This window comes from Gorilla gorilla, chromosome 19, assembly GCF_029281585.2.
Source record: "Gorilla gorilla gorilla isolate KB3781 chromosome 19, NHGRI_mGorGor1-v2.1_pri, whole genome shotgun sequence".
Classification (NCBI taxonomy): domain Eukaryota; kingdom Metazoa; phylum Chordata; class Mammalia; order Primates; family Hominidae; genus Gorilla; species Gorilla gorilla.
The window spans coordinates 95,286,303-95,313,058 of NC_073243.2; the positions used below are offsets into that span (position 1 = coordinate 95,286,303).

At 43.3% G+C, this 26,756-nt stretch overlaps 1 protein-coding gene across 1 annotated transcript in view; it reads left to right on the forward strand.

Annotated features, from left to right (window-relative positions):
• The window catches only part of MYO10 (myosin X), a 267,318-nt gene that overhangs the window by 169,048 nt on the left and 71,514 nt on the right, over window positions 1-26,756 (forward strand). Inside the window, exons 13-19 of the mRNA XM_019013445.4 lie at window positions 324-424; window positions 529-595; window positions 1,438-1,530; window positions 1,948-2,016; window positions 2,515-2,597; window positions 5,797-5,905; window positions 9,067-9,147. Coding sequence (XP_018868990.2) covers window positions 324-424; window positions 529-595; window positions 1,438-1,530; window positions 1,948-2,016; window positions 2,515-2,597; window positions 5,797-5,905; window positions 9,067-9,147 — 603 coding nt within the window. The remainder of the gene's footprint in view (window positions 1-323; window positions 425-528; window positions 596-1,437; window positions 1,531-1,947; window positions 2,017-2,514; window positions 2,598-5,796; window positions 5,906-9,066; window positions 9,148-26,756) is intronic.

Consider the following 26,756-nt stretch of genomic DNA (forward strand, 5'->3'; position numbering starts at 1 on the left):
GCATCCTGGTTCAAGTGATTCTCCCACCTCAACCTCCCAAGTAGCTGAGATTACAGGTGCCTGCCACCACAGCTGGCTAATTTTTCTTGTATTTTCAATAGAAACGGGGTTGCACCATGCTGGTCAGGCTGGTCTTGGACTCCCGACCTCAGGTGATCTGCCCACCTCGGCCTCCCAAAGTGCTGGGATTACAGATGTGAGCCACTGTGCCAGGCAACAGGCATTGATATTTTTCTCTGCAGATCTTTTTTTTGTCTTTTCTTCACCTTTCTGTATAATCGTGAGTGCACTAAAGATACTTATTGAATGCTTTCCCCCCTTAGGTTAATCACTTTGAACAGTTCAATATAAACTATGCAAACGAGAAACTTCAGGAGTACTTCAACAAGCATATTTTTTCTTTAGAACAACTAGAATATAGCCGGTAAGCACTCATAGAATTCCATTTCAATTTTTTTTAAAGCAGCGACTAGATTCGTTTTGAAGCTATGTTTTCATTTAACTTGGCTGTTTAAAATCTTTCTACAGGGAAGGATTAGTGTGGGAAGATATTGACTGGATAGACAATGGAGAATGCCTGGACTTGATTGAGAAGGTAATGTATTTTTGAAGAATGGTTACAGTCCCAAGGGGGTCCAGCTGGACTGATTCATATTTATGGGAACAAAGTAACGTGCACGAACACGCACATCAACAGTGTGAATGTTTAGAACACAATGGACCATTTGGAAACATAAATGTAAATGTGCAAGGTTGAATTTAAATACTTGGCTGCTTCAAACCTATTGTCTCATTGAACTCAGTATTTTAGAATCAACAGTGTGTGAATTGGCTTCCCTTAGATTTTAAGTCAGAAGCAAAGCCTTGCCAGTACCAATATAGATTTGCCAGTTGTAAAAGTTTTATCCCCAAAATTGCAACGGGTTCAATTTTTTTTTAAGATTTATATAAGAACTTAATTGGTTTTCTCTATAGTGTATCATTATGGATTTTCCAATCGAGAAATTACCATGCCTTCTCTTTTAACCACTCATTTGTTAGAGAGTAGAGAAGAGCTCTCAAATAGTTTGGGACGCACACATTCAACTTTTTTTTTTTTTTTTTTTCCTGAGACGGAGTCTCACTTTGTCGCCCAGGCTGGAGTATAGTGACACAGTCTTGGCTCACTGCAACCTCCGTCTCCCAGGTTCAAGTGATTCTCCTGCCTCAGCCTCCCCAGTAGCTGGGATTACCGGTGTATGCCACCACGCCCAGTTAATTTTTTTGTATTTTTAGTAGAAACAGGGTTTCACTGTTGGCCAGGCTGGTCTGGAACTCCTGACCTCAAATGATCTGCCCGTCTTGGCTTCCCAAAGTGCTGGAATTACAGGCATGAGCTACCCATGCACCCAGCCACATTCAACTTTTAATTCATTTTTTTCTTTTTCTTTTTTCTAGAAACTTGGCCTCCTAGCCCTTATCAATGAAGAAAGCCATTTTCCTCAAGCCACAGACAGCACCTTATTGGAGAAGCTACACAGTCAGCATGCGGTATGTCGAAACCTGCAATTCTTCATCACATTGGAGTAGCACGTCTGTGGGTTAGGGTTACACACCAGACATGTCAGTCCGCTGGCCCAACTGTGCCTCCCACATTGAACATTTATTCTCAAACCAAAGCTGTTCTTCTATTACTAGAACTAAATTGAAATAGCAGAAGGGTTAGATTTGGAGCTACTTGTTAGAATGCCCAAGCTTATTTAGAGAACGTAAAATTGTTAATCTATTATAATGACACAATCAAGAGTTAACATGGTTTTTATAAAGTGCACCATATGCCGTGTCCTGAAACACAGATCCATGGCAAGTTTGGAAATGATTTTCACTGTCTTTTGTATTTAGTGTTCTCTGGAAGTCAAAGGAAATCAGTGAGTGAAATAAGGCATTGTATTTTTTTTTTTTTTTTAGAATAACCACTTTTATGTGAAGCCCAGAGTTGCAGTTAACAATTTTGGAGTGAAGCACTATGCTGGAGAGGTAACTTTTTATTAAGATACCTATTGATATTTGCCTGTTTGGTATTCAGAGAAAACAGTAGTTTCAGAAGCGAATCATGAATTTATTGGGCTGGGCATGGTGGCTCACATGAGCCTACAGTCCCAGTACTTTGGCAGGCTGAGGCAGGAGGATCACTTGAGGACAGGAGTTTGAGACCAGCCTGGGCAACATAGATATAAAAAATATCTTACAAGATATTTTTTAAAAAGTTAGCCTGGCATGGTGACACATCTGTTGTCCTAGCTGTTCTGGAGGCCGAGGTGGGAGGATTGCTTGGGCATAGGAATTTGAGGCTGCATGAGCTATGATCACGTCACTGCACTTCAGCCTGGGAAATAGAGCAAGACCCTGTCTCTTAAAAAATAAATAAATAAATTTCTTGGAATGATTTCTTTCTGTGGCTCTTGCAGGGAAGTTGCTTATGACCTGAAACTATTCTTTCAATCAGTTTTCTCCTCTCTTATTTATTAAAACTAGGTGCAATATGATGTCCGAGGTATCTTGGAGAAGAACAGAGATACATTTCGAGATGACCTTCTCAATTTGCTGAGAGAAAGCCGGTATGTCAGTCTTCTCACCGAGAAGTCCTTAGCAAGAAAATGAATATTTGTGCAAATGCTTTTAATTCACAAATATAGAACAAATTGCTGTTATGTAAGAAACTTAGTATTGTTTTTCCCAGGTAATAGTTCATCAATGAAGTAACTCAAAAGTATAACAATAATACAAGCAAGGTCGGGCATGGTGGCTCACGCCTGTAATCCCAGCGCTTTGGGATGCCGAGGTGGGCAAATCACCTGAGGTCAGGAGTTTGAGACCAGCCTGGCCAACATAGTGAAAACCCATCTCTACTGAAAATACAAAAATTAGCCAAGCGTGGTGGCAGGCATCTGTAATCCCAGCTACTTGGGAGGCTGAAACAGGAGAATCGCTTTAACCTGGGAGGTGGAGGTTGCAGTGACCCAAGATTGCGCCATTGCAGTCCAGCCTGGGTGACAAGAGTGAAACTCTGTCTCAAAATTAATTAATTAATTAATTAATAATAATAATAATATAAGCAATGACTGCCGTTTAGTGAGGTACTGAAATAAACCAACCACAGAGGTATAAGTAACATATTGTTATTAATCCTCTTATGCAGATGAGGAAACTGAGTCTTGAAGCAGTTAAAGCTGTTAAGTGACTTCCCCAAGACCTCTCAGCTGGTAACCAGTGAGCCATCAAGTCCAGTTTTGATCTGGTCTGGTTGGCTTGAGAACCGTAATATCTTAAGCAGTGTGGTCTGCTTTCTTCACAGGGAGCTTAGAGCTGCGTGGTTAAGCTGATTTCAGCCTTGGTTTTATAGGACTCCTATGTCTCTAGTTAGTAAAATAAATGCCTTAATTCAGCTATAATTATAAATTTATTACATATTCATTTATTCGTTCATGAATTATAAATTTACACCATTAAATCAATAAAGAAAACACACAGAAACTTGCAGTGATAAGCTATTTGTATGTATTAGACCAGGAAGTGTCCTTTTTGTTTTTTTTTTTGGAGACAGGGTCTCGTTCTGCCACCCAGACTGGAGTGCAGTGGCGCAATCTCGGCTCACTGCAACCTCCACCTCCCGGGTTCACGCCATTCTCCTGCCTCAGCCTCCCGAGTAGCTGGGACTATAGGCGCCCGCCACCATGCCTGGCTATTTTTTTTTTTTTTTTTTTTGTATTTTTAGTAGAGACGGGGTTTCGCCATGTCAGCCAGGATGGTCTCCATCTCCTGACCTCGTGATCCGCCCACCTTGGCCTCCCAAAGTGCTGGGATTACAGGCGTGAGCCACCATGCCCAGCGGAAGTGTACTATTTTTAGGAGGCTTTGTAAGAGAGAAAGAGTTTAGGGAAAAAAACCCTTTCCTGAAAGCTTTCAGCACCTGTGTTGGATCTGGTGGGAATCTGTAACAAAAACACATTTTTAATATCTAAGGAAGGAAAGTAGCAAAAAAGTTTAAAAGCTGTAATACTTTTAGAAATGTAAATACTAGATGACCACCTGTCACTTAGATAGAAATGAATTGGGACAAAGGGAGCCCATATAAGGTAATATCAGCCTAGAAACTCAGAATTTGAAACATTTGATCTTCAAACTTACTTTAACTCTTCTATGTGAGGATTCACTATATACAACATTGTTAGCTATTTTATTTTTAGGTGAGTTTTTAGACCTGTAAAAATGATGGGTGTTTAAAAAACACCATAGCATGCTGTCAAAGCAATTTCTTAGTTTAATGCGATACGTTTAAATAAAAGCCCTGTATTGATGTTAAGTAGAGGCAGTTTGTCGTAGTGAAAAGATTGCAGGCCTGGAGACCAGCGAGGTGGAGTTTCGCCAGCTGCCTCTGTGCTAGCGTGAAGCAGTTTTGTGAGTGGTGTAAAGAACTTCCTGTCTCGACCCCAGGTTTCCCCTTGCAAACCGAGGAGCTGGGGCTGTTCGCTTGCTTCACTCTCTTTCACCTTTGACATCTGTGACATTTTAATGGAACCAAAGCTTCTCTCCAAAGAGCTCAAAGCACAGTTAGAGAACTTAAAAAGAGTGAGCATTAAAGAGCACCCGAGAACAAAAATGAAAAAGGTTGGGGCAAAGCAAGAAGCGACCAGGGAAAGCTCTAATATTGCCGCTTGTGGGGAGGCAGATGCTCAGAAGTCTTCCCTGACTGTCCTGGTGACAGTGAAGCCACCAACCCCGCCAGCTCCATAGCCCATGATACCTTCCATGCAAGGAAGATTTAAAAATTATTGAAGGCTGGGCGGGCGCGGTGGCTCACGCCTATAATCCTAACACTTTGGGAGGCCGAGGCGGGTGGATCACCTGAGGTCAGGAGTTCAAGACCAGCCTGGCCAACATGGTGAAACCCTGTCTCTACTACAAAATATAAAAATTAGCCAGGCGTGATTACTCAGAAGGCTGAAGCAGGAGAATCGCTTGAACCCGGGAGGCAGAGGTTGCAGTGAGCCGAGATCGCACCACTGCACTCCAGCCTGGGTGAAAGAGCGAAACTCTGTCTAAAAAAAAAAAAAATTATTGGGAAGCTTTTCACTTTTACCTTGTTAATAGTAGCAATGGATTTTACAGAACTTTTAAAATAATAGCTAATATCAATATATATGATATGCCAGGTAGCATGCTTTCTGCCTTTTACATGCATGTTCTCCTTTCACTCTCACCTGGCATTAGGGGATAAATTCAGAAATTATCTCCATTTTCCAGATGAAAAAACTGAGGCTTAGAGAGAGATGAAACATCTTGCCCAAGCAACACAGCTGGGAAGTGGGGAGACAGGATTTGAACCATTGCCTGCCTCACCCTGTAATTAGTGTTCCCCAGGAGCGCCTTTCCATCCGTTAACTGCTTCAATCTTTGCAACACTGCAAGATGGCAAAACTAATAACTCACCTTTGCAAGTGAGGAGACCGAGGCTACAGAGGCTTAGATGGCATTCTAGAAAGCACAGAGCTCCTAAGTGGGATTCCACCCTTTGTCACTGTCATACCAGTCCCCTTCTCTGCAAGACTCTGGTCTCTGACACTGCCACGTGTTATCAGTGCCTAAAGCTCTTTGGCAGTGGTTGGTTTGAAATCTTGGGAAGCTGTCTTAGTTCTTCCAGGCCTAGGGTGTATTACTTTGAATTATCATTGGGAAAGGGCACCATTAATTACAATAATCTTGCACCTAATAATGGGTGTGTGTGCCTCACTGTCTTCCTGCTCTTGCCTCACACAGATTTGACTTTATCTACGATCTTTTTGAACATGTTTCAAGCCGCAACAACCAGGATACCTTGAAATGTGGAAGCAAACATCGGCGGCCTACAGTCAGCTCACAGTTCAAGGTTCGTTTTCACTGCTGGCTTAGAGGAATCCGTCGTTACTGTGTTTTTAAGAATTGAAAAGAGGATTTGGGTGTATGTGAAGTCTATGAGAATATTTGTTTATTTTTGTTTCCTTTTATATCATGCTTTTAAACCAGATAGTGCTTTAGAAATAAAATAGAGTTTTGGCTCACGCCTGTATTCTCAGCACTTTGGGAGGCCGAGGTGGGCAGATCACCTGAGCTCAGGGGTTCAAAACCAGCCGGGGCAACATGGTGAAATCCTGTCTCTACAAAAAATACAGAAATTATCTGGGCGCGGTGGCGCATGCCTGTAGGCCCAGCTACTCAGGAGGCTGAGGTGGGAGGATTGCCTGAGCCTGGGAGATCAAGATTGCAGAGAGCTGTGATTGCACCACTGCACTCCAGCCTGGGTGACAGAGTAAGACCTAGACTCTGTCTGAAAAAAAAGAAAAAAGAAATAAAATAGACTTTTTCTCTGAGTCAGATGAAAACATGTAGATCCTTTTTAAAAAAATAAATGGCTATTTCTTCTAAGCTTTTGAAATAGCAAACTCCTTAAGGCCATTTGGGACCACTCTGATTTGTATTTAGAGACTCATGTGGAAATGGGATATATTTCTTCTCATATCTGGATGTTTTTTCCCCCTGGTTAGATGAGACTGATGTCAGTTACCTTGTCCTAGGCTCTTAATCTTCCAGCAGAGGTGTTCAGTTTTCTTTTTCTAGAAGGTCGGTTTTGCCAGGACTTCTCTGAGAAAGCTTTTTTTTTTCCGTGTGTGTGTGTTTGTTTGTGTGTGAGACAGGGTCTTGTTCTGTCACCCAGACTGGAGTGCAGTGGTGTAATCACGCCTCATTGCAGCCTCAAACTCCCAGGCTCAAGTGATTCTCCCCCCTCAGCCTCCTGAGTAGCTGGCACTACAGGTGTAAGCCACTACACCCGACTTTTTTTTTTTTTTAAGACAGAGTCTCGCTCTGTCACCCAGGCTGGAATGCAATGGCACGATCTCAGCCATTGCTGCAACCTCTACCTCCCAGATTCAAGAGATTCTTCTGCCTCAGCCTCCCAAGTAGCTGGGACTAGAGGCATGCGCCATTACGCATGGCTAATTTTTCATACCCGGCTAATTTTTAGATGTTTTACTGAGATGGGGTCTTATTATGTTGCCCAGGCTGATCTCGAAATTCTGGCCTCCAGCGATCCTCCTGCCTCGGCCTCCCAAAATGCTGGAATTACAGACATGAGCCACTGCACCCAGCCTTGGAAAGTTTTTGAAATGTTTGAGACTTTAAACTGGACTAGCAGTGAAGGAAATGGAAAAGGGTGGGTGAGCTTCCTAGGTGCAGGCGAAGGCAGGAGAAGAGCCTAGACACAGAGATGCAAGTCCTGTCTCTGAGGATTGTCAACAGACAGTAGAACACCAGCCGGACAGGACACCTCGTGAGAATTTAAGATGGTATTAAAGTATGAAGGGCCGTGAACGTCAGGATGTTTTGTCCTGTGAGAAATTTTAAAGTTTTCTGAGCTGCAGAAGTAATTAATCCATGTAGTGTTCAGACAGTTCAGTTTTCTTCAACAAGATTACGAGAAGAAGAAAGAGACAGAGATGGAGGGAAAGCCAGTGGATTAAAAGAGACTTAAAAGATGCATCCACCAACTACAATGAATGGACCATATTTGCATTTTGATGCAAAAGAACAAACCCTTTAAAATTTATGGGCTGGGCACGGTGACACATGCCTGTAATTCCAGCACTTTAGGAGGCCTAGGTGGAAAGATTGCTTGAGTCGAGGAGTTCGAGACCAGCCTGGGCAACATAGCAAGGCCTCATCTCTACAAAAAAAATTAAAAAGTTAGTCGGCATGCCCTTGTAGTCCCAGCTACTCAGGAGGCTGATGTAGGAGGATCACTTGAGTCTGGAAGATTGAAGCTGCAGTGAGCTGTGATCACACCACTGTACTCCAGCCCGGGTGACAGAGTGAGACCCTGTCTCAAATAAATAAATAAATAAATAAATAAAATTTTTAAAAATCATAAAATTTGAAATAGTTGAGCATTTTAATATGAAATGTGAGACCATTGCACATTTTAATATTAGTTTAAGGAATTAATGTCATCTTTTCAGGTGTGATGATGCTGTGGTTACACAGTGCTTTAAAGTGTTTAGCCTTTAATCCTACATACTGAAATGCTGCTGGATGAAATCACATCATGTCTGGGATTTGCTTTTCCACAGGGGTGGGTATAGTATGTGTGGATCAGGCGAAATGAGATTAGCCCTGAGCTGAAGCTGGTAATGAGAACTCATTGTATGCTTCTGTCTGCTTTGGTAAATGTTAAAAACTCTAAAAAAAAAAAAAAAAAAAAAAAAAGTTGGAAAAGAAAGTAGTATTAAAGATTGATCTGGAGTCTGTAAGTCTGGCGATTTGAAGGTAAGAGTGAGAGATTGTGGCTCAGAGACCAGTGAAGTGCTGGCATAGACTGTCATTTCGATGGAACTAATGAATTGGGAAGAATAATGACAGTGGAAGAGTGGCTATTTCTCAGTTTTTCTGTACTAAACGTTGAAATATCCTAGGATGATTTTTGTTTGTTGACAGAATGGTTTATTAAAATTGTACTATTTTAGGCCGGGCGCGGTGGCTCACGCCTGTAATCCCAGCACTTTGGGAGGCTGAGGCCGGTGGATCACGAAGTCAGGAGATCGAGACCATCCTGGCTAACACGGTGAAACCCCGTCTCCACTAAAAATACAAAAAATTCTCCGGGCATGGTGGCGGGCGCCTGTAGTCCCAGCTACTCTGGAGGCTGAGGCAGGAGAATGGCATGAGCCCAGGAGGCGGAGCTTGCAGTGAGCCGAGATCACGCCACTGCACTCCAGCCTGGGCGATAGAGCGAGACTCCGTCTCAAAAAAATAAATAAATAAATAAATAAAATAGAATTTTGCTATTTCAAAGGAAGTGATAAATGAGTTTGGTGTATTATCGAATAATTTCAATTATTAATACATTGACTCAGTATGTTTATTTTATATTAGAATGACAAATATGATTTATATTGTGTTTTTTAAATTATTGTTTCTAAGTGCCTAGAGTACTGAGAAATTTAAAGAATGACATAATAAGAGACTAAATCAACATATACTTTTTCTTTCTAATAGGACTCACTGCATTCCTTAATGGCAACGCTAAGCTCCTCTAATCCTTTCTTTGTTCGCTGTATCAAGCCAAACATGCAGAAGGTAAGATTGATGACAGTCCTAGGCTGGGATCTGTCTCGAGGGACACAGCCTCCTGGGGTGGTTACTCACAGATTTGGTTTCTCCAAAGTCCTTTCATTGTAGATGGTTGGAAATGGATATGACATTGTTATAACTTGACATGAAATGAAAAAGTTCCCTTTGTCCCTTGGGCCTGTTCGTCTGCTTTTGAGTGATGTTATTAAGCTTTAGGGACATCTATTTTAAAAGGAAACATTGTGAAGCCTTTACTTTTTTTTTTTTTTTTTTTTTTAGCATTTGGTTTAAAATTCTTGGGAAAAGTTTCTGAGTGTGATACATCATTTTAGAGGAAATATTTGATGTGTGGTGGCTGATTTTTTTTTAAGTTTTTATTTGTCTTTCTTTCCTTCTTTTTTTTGCTTTATTGTTATTTTAAACACGATGAAGAGGCTTTAAGTAGTAATGCTAGATTTTAAGTACTTTTAAATAGTTGTTTATAACTAATTAGAAGACACTCTAAAGGTTGTCATAAGTATTAATGTCTTGGCTCTTTGATTTTAGCTTTCTAATTTCATAATCCAATTAGAAGGAATGTGAGCTTAAAAAGGAAAAGCTACCTAAACAAAGAAACTATAGTGTTGGATATATGCAGTCGCTGAATCCACAGCTAATTAGGTAGCTTGTCTTAAAGTATTGTTAATACATTTAAATTATTTTGATTCAGCAAACAGCCTCTTAGGAATGCTTCTTATGTGAGAAAACCCCTACAAAATTGTAATTTTAAGAGCTCCAATGTTAAAGAACTAGATGCCATCCTCATAAGGTTTAAGGTAAAAAATCTGATCTGAACTGTTTCCCATGAGACTTGGTTTATTATATTCTGGTAACTTGACTGATGCTGGATCTTATCTTTTGTAATGCCAACCAATTGCCTTTGGCTTAATATTACATGGATTCCTCATTTATAGTTTAAAGATGTATGCTGATAAGAACCACAGTAGCCGGGCATGGTGGCTCACGCCTGTAATCCCAGCACTTTGGGAGGTCGAGGCGGGCGGGTCACATGAGGTCAGGAATTTGAGACCAGCCTGGCCAACATGGTGAAACCCTATCTCTACTAAAAATACAGAAATTAGCTAGGCATGGTGTCATGTGCCTGTAATCCCAGCTACTCAGGAGGCTGAGGCACGAGAATCACTTGAACCCAGGAGGTGGAGGTTGCAGTGAGCCAAGATCTGCCACTGCACTCCAGCCTGGGAGATAGAGCCAGACTCTGTCTCCCAAAAAAAAAAAAAAAAAAAAAAGGGCCGGGCACGGTGGCTCACGCCTGTAATCCCAGCACTTTGGGAGGCCGAGGCGGGTGGATCACAAGGTCAGGAGATGGAGACCATCCTGGTTAACATGGTGAAACCACGTCTCTACTAAAAATATTAAAAAACTAGCTGGGCGTGGTGGCAGGTGCCTGTAGTCCCACCTACTCGGGAGGCTGAGGCAGGAGAATTGCCTGAACCCGGGAGGCGGAGCTTGCAGTGAGCTGAGGTCATGCCACTGCACTCCATCCTGGGCGACAGAGCTAGACTGTCTCAAAACAAACAAACAAACAAAAACAACAACAACAACAAAACAACCGCAATGTTGAATTATCTGTCTTCTAGAGAGGCAAAATTGGACATCTCTTTAAGAGAAAGTAACCTGTTCAGTTTGTTACCTTACTGTGAGATATGATGGTGAGAATTTGGTGTTTGTGTGACCCGAAGTGACAAAGTGGTTTTCTGTTGAAGATCTGTGCTGACTTTATGTGCATGGTTCTGGTAGTTTAAAAAGTAACCCATCTTTCCATTTTTCAAATGTATGTCAAAATATTTAAGGTTATCACCAAAAAAATGGTAACATAAACAAATGCATAGCTTTTTTGGGGACATAGTGTAGGAAATTAATAGTTGGAACATCTCTCCATAGATAACACTATGTCACGTAGCTGGTTTATGTTCCACTTGGTTTGCTTTGTACACTCTGGTGGGCAGTATTTACCAGACAATAGAAGTGGGCTTTGGTGTTTGATGTAGACTCCCAGGAGTTGCTCAGTCTCCGATGGCGTTCTCTCCTCTTTCTACAGTAAGGATGATAGTGCCATATTTCATCTTTCAGAAGTGCAAGGTCTTTTGTCAATTTAAAGTCCTGGGTGTTTGGCTAGGCGTGGTGGCTCATGCCTGTAATCCCAGCACTTTGGGAGGCTGAGAGATAGGTTGGATGCCTTGACGTCAGAAATTCGAAACCAGCCTGGCCAACATGATGAAACCCTGTCTCTACTAAAAATACAAAAATTAGCCAGGTGTGGTGGCACACGTCTGTAGTCCCAGCTACTTGGGAGGCTGAGGCAGGAGAATTGCTTGAACCCGGGAGGCGGAGGCTGCAGTGAGCCAAGATCACGCCACTGCACTCCAGCCTGTGGGATACAGCAAGACTCTGTTTCAAAAAATACAAATTAAAAAAATAAAGTCTTGGTTGCTGGGATGCATCTCACAGTTTCTGGTGAGCCATAGTCTAATTGGAAGCTTTTTTCCCATTCTTCGTGGTGTGAAACAGTTTTACAATCGTAGGCATCTTAAATTCCTGCCCTGGCAGTGCTATAATAAAGATAGAAACTTTAATTTGAAATACTCAGTCCCCAGTGTTTCTGTTTTCTCTCTTGGATGGCACAGAGTTAGTTTTTCCTATAAATTGTACTAGCTTTTGAAATTAGGCCTGCTTGGAAGCAGTTCAGCAGCCAGACTATTGCAGAACCGACCTTATTTTTCCATGCTGAGATTTGATAGTACCTAATTGCTTTGAATTTTGCATTTAGAAAATGAACTAATTCAACCTCACGTTTGCATTTGTATTGGCTCACTTTACATGTCCTGAAGTATGGCAGACACTAATTAATAACGCACCAGTGATAGGCTATAGAAACCTTTCCAAGAATGTCTTGGTGCCCTTTTAAAGGCACTCAGAAGGCTGGGAGCGGTGGGGGCGGTGGCTCACGCCTGTAATCCCAGCACTTTGGGAGGCCAAGATGGGCGGAATTGGAGACCAGCCTGGCCAACATGGTGAAACCTCGTCTCTACTAAAAAAAAAAAAAAAAAAAAAAAAAAATTAGCCAGGTTTGGTGGTGCGTGCCTGTAATCCCAGCTACTTGGGAGGCTAAGGCAGGAGAATTACCTGAACCTGGGAGGTGGTGGTTGCCATGAGCTGAGATCACGACATTGCACTCCAGCCTGGGCAACAGAGTGAGACTCTGTCTCAAAAAAATGAAAAAATAAAGGCACTCAGCAAGTGAAGGCAGAGGCACAAGAGCTGACTTGTCTGAGGCCTAAAATGCAGGTGTGATGGTAAATGGAATGGAGATGCTAATTTGATTATGGCAAGATAGCTATGGCTCGATTAGCATTCATTTGGTTCCACTGGAAATATTGGACTGTCACTACCTATTATGTTCTGTGAAATGTGTGCAAATGACCTTTATTTAGACTTCCTTATATATTTTTTTAATCCAAAGATAGATTCTTATAGAAATTTCGCAAGAAAAATCTTGCCTTCTTCCTCTCCAGAGATGGGGAATGTGTATTTTCAGCGTGGGAGGGATGAGACGGTTTCTCCTCACCTCATTTTCCTCCCCAGTCGCAGTCCACCAAAGGACTTGGGAGATCGTATTCAAATATGTGTGTATTTAGGTATTTTGTGTATTATTCAGAAGCAAGGAGCATGGGTTTTAGAAAATATAGAAGTGTTTTGTTTGTTTGTTTGAGACAGAGTTTTGCTCTTGTTACCCAGGCTGGAGTGCAATGGTGCAATCTCAGCTCACCACAACCTCCGTCTCCCGAGTTCAAACGATTCTCCTGCCTCAGCCTCCTGAGTAGCTGGGATTACAGGCATGCACCACCACTCCCTGCTAATTTTGTATTTTTAGTAGAGATGGGGTTTCTCCATGTTGGTCAGGCTGGTCTCAAACTCCTGACCTCAGGTGATCTCCTTGCCTCGGCCTCCCAAAGTGCTGGGATTACATGTGTGAGCCACTGAGCCTGGTCAGAAGTATCTTTTTGTGTGTGTTATATGATCTTAAAGACATAAGAATGGCAGCTGTAAAGTCCATAACCTAGAGACCTGTAGCATTGGAACAACAGAAACACCTGTAGCTGCTTTTGTGCCTTCAGGCGTAAAGACTCACACATTCGCCGGGCTAGTGGGAGCACACCCCCTTTACCCGCCATGGCTGCTACGGCAGGCTGCCTCTCCTCCTTGCCAAGTGTTTGAACCCCAGAACGCGCATCTGGGGTTGAAGAATCTAGAAATCCTTTGTGAGCTTTTGTTTGGGTTGTTAATTTTTTTTTTTTAATTTGGGTTTTCTATGTATTGTTTTGAAAAACAGGTGCAAAGGAGGAGTGTATAATTGAAATGCTGAACGCATATGTCAGTTCGGCTGTCACAATATGTGGGCTTTTTTCTTTTTCTATAAACAGCCTTTTACTAATCTTGGGTATTGTATAGAAGGCAGTTTGCTAGCCTCACTGGCGCTCAGCGAGGAAGCACCTAGAAAAGCCTGCCTCCCGAGAGACGCCAGTCTGCAGCGGGCCTTGTCCTTGGATGTTACCCTCCTCTGAGCTTAGAGTTTTCAGAGTTCACAAAGGGTAGACTTCTCCATTCCACGAGTTTTCGTTGGTAATGAGGACTTCTAGCTTTTTTGATTGTGATTTGCTTGGGCGGTGGCGGTGGTACCCAAAAGTGCTCCAGCCAACCACAGATTTCTCTAAGATAGAAAACCTGCTTTTCCTCATCAGAACCTCCCCAAGGGTGTCCCTGCCTGGTGTTTTAGCAAGTAAGTTCCAGGCAGAAAAGTCTCTCATTAACATTCTTCAGAAAAGCCCCGAGGAGGTTCAGGGCAGAATTAAAGAAGGGAACAGACTGATACACATCAGGAACACCTTCTGGGGTTTGAGAACCAGTTGCCCGCAGTTGCCTGCAGATTCAGCCTGGGCTGCCTCTTGGAACACGTCTGGCTGGCTCTCCTCCCTGTTTGGTCTTTAGGTTTGCTGTGTCCAGGATGCAGATTCTAGGAAGGAAACGTCGTGGGTTCCAGCAGCATCATCTTTAAATCTTTGACTTGACAGAACAATACCCTCAAAGATTCAGTCCAGCCTTCTCCAGAAAGGCAGGGGCCTAATCGCCTAATGTTTCTGGGACTGGGTTCTGGTGGAAGAAGGCCTCTAGCACAAGCAGCCTCTTGGGATAGGGTTTATCTTTTTTTTTTTTGAGGCGGAGTCTCTCTGTCACCCAGGCTGGAGTGCAGTGGCGCAATCTCAGTTCACTGCTACCTCCACCTCCCGGGTTCAAGCGATTCTCCTGCCTCAGCCTTCCAAGTAGCGAAGATTACAGGCATGTGCCACCACGCCCAGCTGATTTTTGTATTTTTAGTAGAGATGGCTTTTCACCATGTTGGCCAGGCTGGTCTCAAACTCCTGACCTCAAGTGGTCCACCTGCCTCAGCCTCCCAAAGTGCTGGGAGCCCCTGCATGCAGCATGGAGTAAGGTTTACGGAAGGGAAGAAGGGAAAGATGCCTGTGCTGGGGGAGGCTGAAGACCAGGCCTCAGGGGAGGGAAACCAGTAGGGCTAGAGTTGCCATGCAGCCAGATTTGCTGGAAAATGGAATATCAAGTGAGAGAAGGAAGCTGAAGACGTGGAGTGGAGTTAGGGAGGTCACGTGAGCCTTGTGGGCTGTCGATCTTGCAGCCCCATCTGTCTCTACCCCGAGACACAAGGATGAAGATGAGGATGTGTAAACCATCTCATACAGGGGTCTTCTGTATAGGACTTTGGGGGGATGTCAGCTCCTTTCACATAAATGAGTCCTGATGACCCGTATTCCTCTCTTCCACGGGGCTTCCTTCTTAGGTCAGACTCAGCCCCTCAGGTTGACAACATCCTAGACAACTCATGACCACACACATGCAGTGAGAGCTCTGTGCAGACATTATGGAAGCATGAGCCTTTTGTTTCCAGAGGTGTAATAATTTGATGAATGAATTTAATGAATCTAGCACATTTCCTCCTGGGGATTTATATTTATGTAATCCAGGTGCTGCCTGCTATTTCTCCCTCCCTTCCTCCCTCCCTCCCTCTCTCCCTCCCTCTTTTTCTTTTCTTTCTTCCTTTCTTCATTTCCTTTCTTTATTTCAGACCTGACCAGGAGCAATGGCTCACACCTGTAATCCTAGCACTTTGGGAGCCAGGCAGATGGCTTGAGCCCAGGAGTTGTAGCCCAGCCTGGGCTACATGGCAAAATCCTGTCTCTACAAAAAAAAAAAAATGCCAAAAGGGCTGGGAATGGTGGCTCACACCTGTAATCCCAGCACTTTGGGAGGCCGGCGGGGGGCGGGGGGGTGCGGATCACTTGAGGCCAGGAGTTCGAGACCAGCCTGGCCAACGTGGTGAAACCCCATCTCTACCAAAAATACAAAAATTTGCTGGACGTGGTGGTGTGCACCTGTAACCCCAGCTACTTGGGAGGCTGAGGCATGAGAGTTGTTTGAACCCAGGAGGTGTAGGTTGCAGTGAGCTGAGATCACACCACTGCACTCCCGCCTGGGTGAGAGTGAGACTCTGTCTCAAAAAAAAAAACTTCAAAAAAACAAAAAGTAGCCAGGAGTGGTAGTGTACACCTGTAGTCCCGGCTACTTGAGAGGCTGAGGTGGGAGGATCATCTGAGCCTGAGAGGTCAAGGCTGCAGTGAGCCGAGATCGCACCAGTGCACTTCGGCCTGTGCAACATAGTGAGACCTGTCTCAAAGAATAAAACAAAGACAAAATATTTCTTTAAAAAGTTCTGATGATAATGTGACACATTTCTTGCCTTGAATTTTGGGTCCCATGTTATTCTTCCTGTATCTTTTTCTCTTTTTTTTCTTCCTGTATCTTTTTTTTTTTTTCTTTTTTGAGATGAAGTCTCGCTCTGTCGCCCAGTCTAGAGTGCAGTGGCACGATCTCGGCTCACTGCAAGCTCTGCCTCCAGGGTTCAAGTGATTCTCCTGCCTCAGCCTCCCAAGTAGCTGGGACTACAGGCACCTGCCACCCCGCACGGCTAATTTTTTGTATTTTTAGTAGAGACGGGGGTTTCACTGTGTTAGCCAGACTGGTCTCAATCTCCTGACCTCGTGATCCACCCGCCTCGGCCTCCCGAAGTGCTGGGATTACAGGTGTGAGCCACCGCGCCCAGCCTCTATCTTCTTTTATGCATCTGGTTTCTCTTTAGCTTTACTAAGCTTTTGACTTTGGTCTCTTTGCCCTAATGCTAGTTTGTGAATAAAGTGTTCAGTGAATATAGAAGACCAAGTGCAGCTCTGCAGGGCCTGTCTCAGCCTTTGCACCCTGCTGCACACCTCAGGGTCCAGACTATTTATAGGTGCTCAGTAACGTTGAGTTACTCATCATGGTATATTGTAGAAATTGCTCATGGTGTGTGAGTGCTCAACTGTGCGAAAGATAAAAACGTATGTGCCATCTTTAATCCTATTGCCACAGATTCTGTTTTAGTTGATTTATTTTATTTTTGGCATGCTTTTCTCTTCTGATCATCTTTGATTTGTGTAGTTGGAGGATACCCGGGCATCGCCAGTAGGTCAGTATTGGGGTGGTGTCTTTAATGTGTATCAATTTTTTTATGCTGACATGCTCCTTCGCCCTGTCTACCTCCCTCAGCTGACCCCTTCTAGACATAGCCCCACCTCAGGTTCAGGGCCCTTTAGGAACAGCCAAGCACGGCACCAGGGGCTCATTCACAAATACTTCTTGATCTGAGGGCTGATGCTTCATATACAAATATCCCCATTTCCAAATGGGTATTCACCCACAGGCCTTTGTTATCTGCCACAATTGGGCAGGGAGTCTGGGTGTGAGGATCTGCCACATGACAAGGTTTAAACTGAAAGGTTAATTAAACATTAGATTTTGGCATTGAGATGGAACTTTCTGGAATTATAGACTATTCACTCTGTCCAAACATTATTTATTGCCATGTTTCACAGAATCTAAATTCCAAGAGTGTAAAATGCATCCTTGTTTCCTGTCACTGTGGAAGCAAAGGCACCACCGATTACAGCAGAGCACAAGCATTTCTTATCGCTTAGCTCTTGCTCGTTGCTTTGCAGAAAGTATGAAATGGAGGTCATTCATCCACCACAGATAGGCACCTTGCCTTTCTGTTTCCAGGCCTTTTTGCAGATAAAATAACTTTCTGTTTCACTGGTAAATCTGTAGTGTGATATTTCAACTCCGCTTAAAAGACAGCTGGACTTGATGTGAGGAGTGGCAGTAGTGTCCATAATTTGCAAAGATAGTACAAAAATTATGATGAAATTCACTCACATCCAGGCACTGGTCGCAGCATGGTGGCTGCTTGGGTGGTAATGTCAGAGACGTTTGAACCAGAGCAACTCCATCTTGAATAGGAGCTGGGGAAAATGAGGCTGAAACCTACTAGGCTGCATTCTCAGACGCAGCCATTCTAAGTCACAGGATGAGATAGGAGGTCAGCACAAAATACAGGTCATAAAGACCTTGCTGATAAAACAGGTTGCCGTAAAGAAGGTGGCCAAAACTGACCGAAACCAAGATGGCCACGAGAGTGACCTCTGGTTGTCCTCACTGTGACACTCGCAGCAGCACCGTGACAGTTTACAAATGCCACGGCAGCCTCAGGAAGTTACCCTATATCGTCTAAAAAGGGGAGGCATGAATAATGCACCCCTTGTTTAGCATATCATCAAGAAATAAACATAAAAATGGACAACCAGCAGCCCTTTGGGACTGCTGTGTCTATGGAGTAGCCATTCTTTTATTCCTTTACTTTCTTAATAAACTTGCTTTCACTTTACCCTATGGACTCACCCTAAATTCTTTCTTACATGAGATCCAAGAACCCTCTCTTGGGGTCTGGACTGGGACCCCTTTCTTAGAACAACAGCATGCCTGAGACACATCCCAGCTTCAGCATGTCCACATGGGAGCATGTATGCATTAAGAATTGAAGAAATATGATCTAGTTCTCTCTTTTAAATGTTACATAAAGGGATCATCCTCCCTTTTCCTAAGGAACCCTCAGAAACAGAGAATTTAATCTTTCCTTACACTTAAAGGTAGCCAGGTGCTTTTTTAATTTTTTAATTTTAATTTTTTTATTTTTGAGAGACAAGGTCTTATTCTGTTGCCCAGGCTGGAGCGTAGTGGCACCATCATAACTCGCAGAAGCCTTGAACTCCTGGGCTCAAGCGATCTCCTGCCTCAGCCTCCCAAGTAGCTGGGAGTACAGGCATACACCACCACTGGGCCTGGCTAATTTTTTAATTTTTCATAGACATGAGGTCTTACTGTGTTGCCCAGGCTGGTCTCAAACTTTTGGCCTCAAGCGATTCTCCTGCTTTGGCCTCCCAAAGTGCTGGGATTACAGATGTGAGTCACCGCGCCTGGTCTGCTTTTGAATTTTTGTTTTTTAAGCCCTTACTGTTCATGGGAAAGGTTTTTGTTTTTGTTTTGAGATGGAGTCTCGCTTTTGGTCCAGGCTGGAGTGCAATGGCACGATCTTGGCTTACTGCAACCTCCACCTCCCCCGGGTTCAAGCAATTCTCTTGCCTCAGCCTCCAGAGTAGCTGGGATTACAGATACCCGCCACCACTCCCAGCTAATTTTTGTATTTTTAGTAGAGACGGGGTTTCACCATGTTGGCCAGGATAGTCTCAAACTCCTGACCTCCGGTTGGCCACACGCCTCTGCCTCCCAAAGTGCTGGGATTACCGGCGTGAGCTACCGCGCCCGGCCTGGGAAAGGTCTTAATTGTAATGAATGAAATCTGCATTTCTGCATCTTCCATTCGCTGCTCTTCTTCTGGCCATTTGAGATTAACGTGAAAATGTCAGATATTCGTTCATAGGAGTGTGTCAAATATTTTTAAGCTCTTAATAAGAATACATTTTCCTGCTCCAGTAAACAGCCTCTGAGCATAATTTTATCTCGGAATTTTTGTTTAAACATCAACACATTATGCAATACCATCTCAAAGCTCTTGTGGGCGATTAGGATTTTTTTTTGTTAGAGCTTTGCTTACCTTTTTACTGCCTGTGTTTGCTTTCATGTTGTTTGTTTTTATTTTCTGTTTCATCTTTTGTGACTGTTTTCTCACAGCTGCATTGACCACTACCCCACCTGTTCCCCAGCCCCAGCCACCGCTCCCTCTGCAAGCCTGCTTAGTTACCCGCAGGGCCTGGGTGACTCAGTCCTTCATGTCCTGCACCAAGGGCACAGGAAGCCCTGCACCGCGCCTGCTGAGACCCAGGGTGTCGGGGTGCTCTGGGTCTAGCACATTAGGATAGACCATAATCCCATTGGCATGGGAAGGGTATCGCACAGCCACCCAGGTGCAGAGGAGCCATGAAGCCACCGATACAATAGATCAAAGGTGTGCGCCTAGGTTTCGCCCAGGCCTCATCACTACACCTTGTGTGGCCGGGCATTCTTTCCCTGTGTTTAATGTGTGTGTATTGACAATACCTACTAAGGAGGGTGGTTATGTGTATTAAGTGAGGGCATGGGGACATGATACAGCTACATGTTACTGTGTATGTAAAATAACACATACTTACATTATATGTTTATATTTTTACCACTTATTTTGTCCTAACAAGTTTAATCCCAAATTTAAGCTGAGTCACAGGAAAATCTAACTGTTTTAAGACCTTTTCTCTCTTAAGTTTTAAATCACTTCTGACAGATTGTCATAAGGAGCCTTAAAAAAGTTTTTCCTTTAGTCTTTGGCATTGTCACGGGATGGAAATTTTTATCTTGATTTTTAACATTAATAGACTTTTTTAAAGAACATTAAAAAATTTACAGAAAATGTGAGCATATACTACAGACTGTTTCCACACTGCCCCCCTCCACCACCATTTTCCCTTTTATTAATATCTTGTACGAATGTGGTACATTTGTTATAATAAAGCAGTATTGCTACATTATTATTAAAGTCCAAAGTTTACATTAGGAGTCCACTGTCTGTGTTGTATGGTTCTTTGACTTTTGACAAATAAGTACTGTCATATGTCAAAATGCCAGATGTTTATTATCAGTTCATAATGTAACAAACATTTTTTTCCAAGTCATTTTCTATAAGAATGGGAGGTTTCTGATTCCCTGGTCAAAGGGTGAAGCATTGAGAATGAAGTTTCTTTTTTTTTTTTTTTTGCAATGGAGTCTCACTCTGTCACCCAGGCTAGAGTGCAGTGGTGCAATCTCGGCTCACTGCAACCACTGCCTCCCGAGTTCAAGCAATTCTCCTGCCTCAGCCTCCCGAGTAGCTGGGACTACAGGTGTGCGCTGCCACGCCTGGCCGATTTTTGTATTTTTAATAGAGATGGGGTTTCATCATGTTGGCCAGGGTGGTCTCAAACTCCTGACCTCAGGTGATCCACCCACCTCGGCCTCCCAAAGTGCTGGGATTACAGACGTAAGCCACCGTGTCCAGCTGAGAATGAAGTTTCTGTTGCTCACTATAGAACTGGTGAATGATATGGACAAGATTAATGGAAGGATAGAGAGGGCAGAAGCATCAACTTGCGAGTTAGGACTTCTTAGAATTATCCAGGTTGTCAGCCCCTTTCACTCCTCTGTGCATTTGGTTAGTCTTTGGGAATGGCTCATTTCCTCTGTGTACTTACTGGAAAGCACCTCGTTGACATTCCATAATCCTTCCTGGTGTTTTGTTTTGTGGTGGAGTTTTGTTCTTGTTGCCCAGGCTAGAGTACAGTGACACAGTATCTGCTCACTGCAACCTCCGTCTCCCAAGTTCAAGAGATTCTCCTGCTTCAGTATCTCAAGTAGCTGGGATTACAGGCATGCACCACCACGCCCGGCTAATTTTGTATTTTTAGTAGAGATGGGGTTTCTCCATGCTGGCCAGGCTGGTCTCAAACTCCCGACCTCAGGCAGTCCACCCGCTTCAGCCTCCCAAAGTGCTGGGATTACAGGCATGAGCCATCACGCCTGGACTTTTTATGTATGTTTTTTTTTTTTTTTTTTTTGAGACCGAGTCTTGCTCTGTGTCACCCAGGCTGGAGTGCAGTGGTGTGATCTCAGCCACTGCAATGTCCGCTTCCTGTTTTCAAGCAATTCTCCTGCCTCAGCCTCCCGAGTAGCTGGAATTAGAGGCACCCACCACCATGCCTGGCTAATTTTTGTGTTGATGGGATTTCACCATGTTGGCCAGGCTGGTCTCGAACTCCTGACCTCAAGTGATCCACCCACCTAGGCCTCCCAAAGTGCTGGGATTATAGGCGTGAGCCACCATGCGGGCCCTTCTGGTTTTTTGATTGCCACTCATGTCCCCTGTTGTTTTGACTGTCTCCTGCACCTGGAGCACCCATTGCCAGCATCTTTGACTTTTGAAAACATTTCATACAGAAGACCTGTAAAAAGCTGCCTTTTTACCTTTGGAGGAAATTTTAGTAAAGGAAGCATTTAAAGCAACCATTTTTCTCCCTAAACAAAACAATCCCAGTAAAGCCCTCAGTGGTCAGTTCCATCCTGTTTACCAAGTTGTCATGGAAACTATTCATCAGAGCTCTGTAGAGATCAGGATAAATTGCAGTGGGTGAAGCTCAGCACCAGCAAAGAGTGCTGTTCTTGTTCTCTGGGTGGATTTTCCAAGATCACAACTAAACTGCTTGATTTTGTCCTGGGACTTTTTTTTAAAAAAAAAAGTATTGATTGGCTTTTAAAATCAAGAATCTTTGGACCCTGAAATGTAATTACACATTTGTTGATGCGTGCATGATGGTTAGTTTGCCCCTGCAGTCAAAAGTGTCTTCAGCAGTTCCTATCACGTCAGCCTCGCCAGGCTGGACTTCCTTTGAGTAGAATCAGGAATGAATTAAGCAGCACAGCCCGAGACGCACCACATAAAAGGCTGGGAACACCAGCCAGCCGAAGAAAGCCCATTTTTGTGTCTGTCAGCTTAGATGCTCTTGCCCGGACTGCTAAAGATGCAGCTATTTACAGTGGACAAAAGCTGAAGGGGTGAAAGAAAACCCAAGGTAGGGATTTTTCTCTTTCTTGTTCTGCTTAAAAGTTTCATGTAACTTGCCATGATGATGGTATTGTAAAACTGCAGAGATCATACACGGGGAACAGATTTTGCTGTTTCTCCAGGCACGGAAGTGTTTACAAGTAGGTAAGTGCTGATTTTGATTGCACGTACAAGTTTGAACTACACATTTTTTTTTGTAAAAATGAAGGACACAATTCACTGATCAGTTAAGGCGTTGATAATGCAATATATTTTCATATGGAATTCACCTTTTATAGGAAAAATTCTTTTTTAATATTAGGTTGAAGGGGGAAATTGGTGGTTTCTTTTGTTTGAATTTTTTCCAAAGTATTTTTCTTTAAGAGTTTATACACTGCATCATCCAGCTTTTCCCTGCCTCGTGCTTTATAGGAACCTTTAAAGAAATCTGCACAAGAATAATCTCTTTTTTAATCACATTATAAACCTGTTCATACGCAAGTATGGAAATGTGAGAAGTTATCGGAGTTGAATGGTCATCTGTTGAATATCATGTGCGTATTTCACACAAGCATACACATGTTGGAATTTTGCAATTGGCCTGGAAAAACCTGATGAGGCATATTCTGTTGGGATTCCCTTTACTCCCCGAAGTAGAGGTCCCCAAAGAAAGAACAAAATAAAGAGTGACTGAAATGCTAATCTCTGCCTCCCCCTTGATGGAGGAATGGTGTTCAGTTGATGTCTATTCAGTTGCTAAATGTGCCCTGGAAGGGAGGTGTTTTCATTGTGAAAGTGGTCTTTCATATTAAATCGAGTTACATTTAAAAGAAATGAATAATCAATTGGCTGACTGCTACTAGGCTAAATCTGCTTTCGTCGCATAGATAAGATTTCTGGTGCTAAGCGAAAACCAAGTATGAGAATGTTGGGGTTTTTTTTTTGCCATCAATTTTTGAGAGTAATTAATCTGACACACACTTACTACCCTCATAAGAAAGAGGCAAAGGTAAGTCGTCTATGGGAAAATGCCACATGTTTTCTACCTCTCTTACAACGTTAAACTGGTTTTCTCATCCCTCGCTTCTGTTTAGTTTACATATGTGGGTCCTCAGGTCCGGAACCGCATTGCTGCTTGCGAGAGGGCTGGAATGATGGAATACAGAAGTGCTTCCCTCTCTCTGCTGAATGCCTCGGTGGCTGAAGGATATGTACGGGAAGGTGGTGCAATTAGAGAGGCGACCCCAGTCGGTCGGCTTCCCTCCCGGGAGGTGCCAACTGCTAAAATGGGGTGTACATAATCGCAGCTTCCACCACTGCATTTTTACTTTGGCTTATCCTGATGAACTTACTGAATCATGTCCAATCTGAATGGCACTCCTGCTCCCACTGTGAGCAAATCCCTTCCCTCCCCTACCCGCCCCCGCCAACTCCCACCCCTGTCCGTCTAGCTCATGCAGACTGAGATATTTTTTTTTCCCCTCTAAGCATTAGCCGCCCTGAATTAACGTTTTCACGGGCAGCCCCCTCAATGTGTGCTTTCTGGTAGTGACTTTTTTCTAAAGTTCACTTTGCTCCCCCAGCGGCTACAAAGGACCAATTCCCAAATCCCCATCAGCCTCCCTCCCAGCTGTCACTCCCTCAGAAGACTCTGGAGCAAAGGGCCAGGTTTGAGATTGGAGACCAGAGGTTAGGGGTGGACTGCGGTTCTCAAGATCAGGGTCTGAAACTCCCCTGGGTCTTCTCTCATCTGTGCAGATGGTCCACTCTGCTTCATTAGCTCTTCAGCACTTCACTCTGTTCTTCTTCATCCTAGGGGTACTTTCCTTGTTTTTTTCTCGGGCAAGTTCTTTCTATGACCCTCAAAAATATGCGACAAAGAATAGTGACAATAAAAAAAACACCACCGCATTAGATGCTGGGGTTTGCGTTCACCCCTTCTCAATATAAAGACGATTCCTACTGATTATAAAATATTAGGGAAATATGTGAAATGTTTTAAAAATTAGTTACCCATAATTTTACCAGCCAGAGACAACCCTCTTTATATTTGTTGTGTATATACTTTTCTTCCCTTTAAATTGGGATCATAGTTTACCTTAATTTTGTAACCTACTTTTTTTTTTTAACTTAATAAATCTTGAAACATTCTTTCGCATTTTTTCATGACTATAAAATTCTGTCAGTGGCTATACTTTCAAGTCAGATTTCTATTACTGGATTGTTTATTTGTTGGTGCAAATAATAGTACTGTATTTTTCATGTGCACAAATACTTTCTCCTTAAGGTAAATTCTTGAAAGTGTATTTGCCAATCAGAATATGCGCATTGTTATGACTTTGATGTATATATAGCCAAACTGCCCTCATTAAAGCCAACAGCAAACAAGATATATATATATCCAATGTGTATAACAATGGATATATAGCTTTAATATATAAAGAGCCTTCACAAATCAATAAGAACATATTTTAATAGAAAAACGAGTAAAAAACAGAAACAAATTTGCAAAAGGTGAAATATGAAATTACTTGAAGTTCTCAATAGTGTAATCAAATAAATGAAATTTAAAATGAGATACTTTTGCCAGTGTGAGGATTGAATGGTTTAATGGTTTTATGCTTTTTTTTTTTTTTTGGGACATGATTATGTTGCCCAGGCTGGAGTGCAGGGGCTATTTACAAGCACAATCATAGCACACTACAGTCTCAAACTCCTGGCTGCAAGAGATCCTCCTGCCTCGGCACTGGAGTAGCTGGGGCTATAGGGGCACACCACCGCTCCTGGCTCTGTGTTGCTTTTTAATAACACTTCTTGGTTTCTGTGACTATCTGAAGAAACTGCCATTAATGGATTCTGCTGTTCTGCTGCTGGGAGTATAAATTGTTGCAACCTTTTCTGAAGAACAGTTGCATACTTTTTTTTTTTTTTTTTTTTTTTTGAGATGGAGTCTCCCTTTGTTGCCCAGGCTGGAGTGCAGTGGTGCAAACCTGGCCCACTGCAATCTCTGCCTCCTAGGTTCATGCAATTCTCCTGCCTCAGCCTCCTGAGTAGCTGGGATTACAGGCGTGCACCACCACGCCCAGCTCATTTTTGCATTTTTAGTAGAGACAGGGTTTCACCATGTTGGCCAGGCTGGTTTCAAACTCCTGACCTCATGATCCACCCGCCTTGGCATACCAAAGTTCTGGGATTACAGCCCTGAGCCACCATGCTCGGCCTCTTTTTTTTTGTTGTTGTTGTTTTTTTAACTTTGTCTTGCCTCCCCTGGGAGCTGAATGATTATATAGATATACATACACATACACCTGCTGAGAAGGGAGACGTGAGGGTGAATAGGAACTTGACTGGGCTCCCTCACCTTGAGCAATCTTCTCCTCACTGCTAAACATTTCCAAAAAGAGTCTGTGACTATTTTCTTCTTTCTAATGCCAGGCAATCAAGGCTGCACTTGCTACCCTTCTGCAGGAAGCTTCCCAGCACAGTTTCTCTCTGCCCTGCCTCTTAATCCCCACCCCCTGCTCCCAGGCCTGGGACACTGCTAACTACCCCTCCTTCCTGACACTTCTCTGACCACCCCTCCTCCTCTTGACTGGTTCCTCTGGAGGTAGGCATGGCCTCGGGTTCTGCCCCCAGCTTCTCACTCGCCGGGCTCCAAAAGAAACACTGGCTTCTCTCCTTCAGCTCCAGGCTAGGTGAGTACCTCTCCCCTGTGTATTTCCACCTCAAAACCCTCCTCTAAGCTTTGGCCTCATCATCTCCCTTAATTTTGTAACTTACTTGATTTTCCTAGTTTTCTAGATTTTCTAGTTCTGTGCTACTCTGCTTCACCTGTTCAGCACTTTGAACTGAAATGTGTCCATAATTAAACTTCACATCCTTTTCCTTCTGCGTCAGCTATCTCTCAAATAGATGATCCTTGCTTAACCCTTTTCCTATGTATCAGGATAAGTCAGGGTTCTTGGCCTCGGCAGTACTGGCATTTTGAGCTGGACAGGTTATTCTTTGTTGTTGGGCTCTAGCCTGAGCTTTGAAGGAGGCTTCAAAGCAGCGCTGGCATCTACCTGCTAGACGCTAGTAACACTCTCCTCTCTCAACGTCTCCAGACTTTCCCAGGTGCCCCCCAGGGGGCAAAACCACCTCCTCTTGAAAACCACTGGGCTGTCGATGCTGATGATTTCTTGGTTTTTATTCTTATTTTTTATTTGCTGTCAATAAAAACGGCATCTACATGTAAGTTAACTTGTTATATAGCATTTGTTATTGCTTTTAACCGTGTGTTTTACTATTCAACTAAAATAGAAAATGGTGTATCGTTTCACACTTTCTGGATGTACTTAGTCATTCAGTTAAATGTCTATTTTGTTTCCCTTTTTAGTAAGTCGTGTTAGGAGATGGGAAATGGTGGTGGTGGGCTTAGTATCAGTGCGTCCTGTGTCATTGTGTAACTGCTCTGTGCTAGCCACTGTCTCAGATGAATGGCTGTCCTAGTTTCAGCCACTCTGAAAGGATAAAACAGCTCATTAAAGTGTGCCAGATGCTTCAT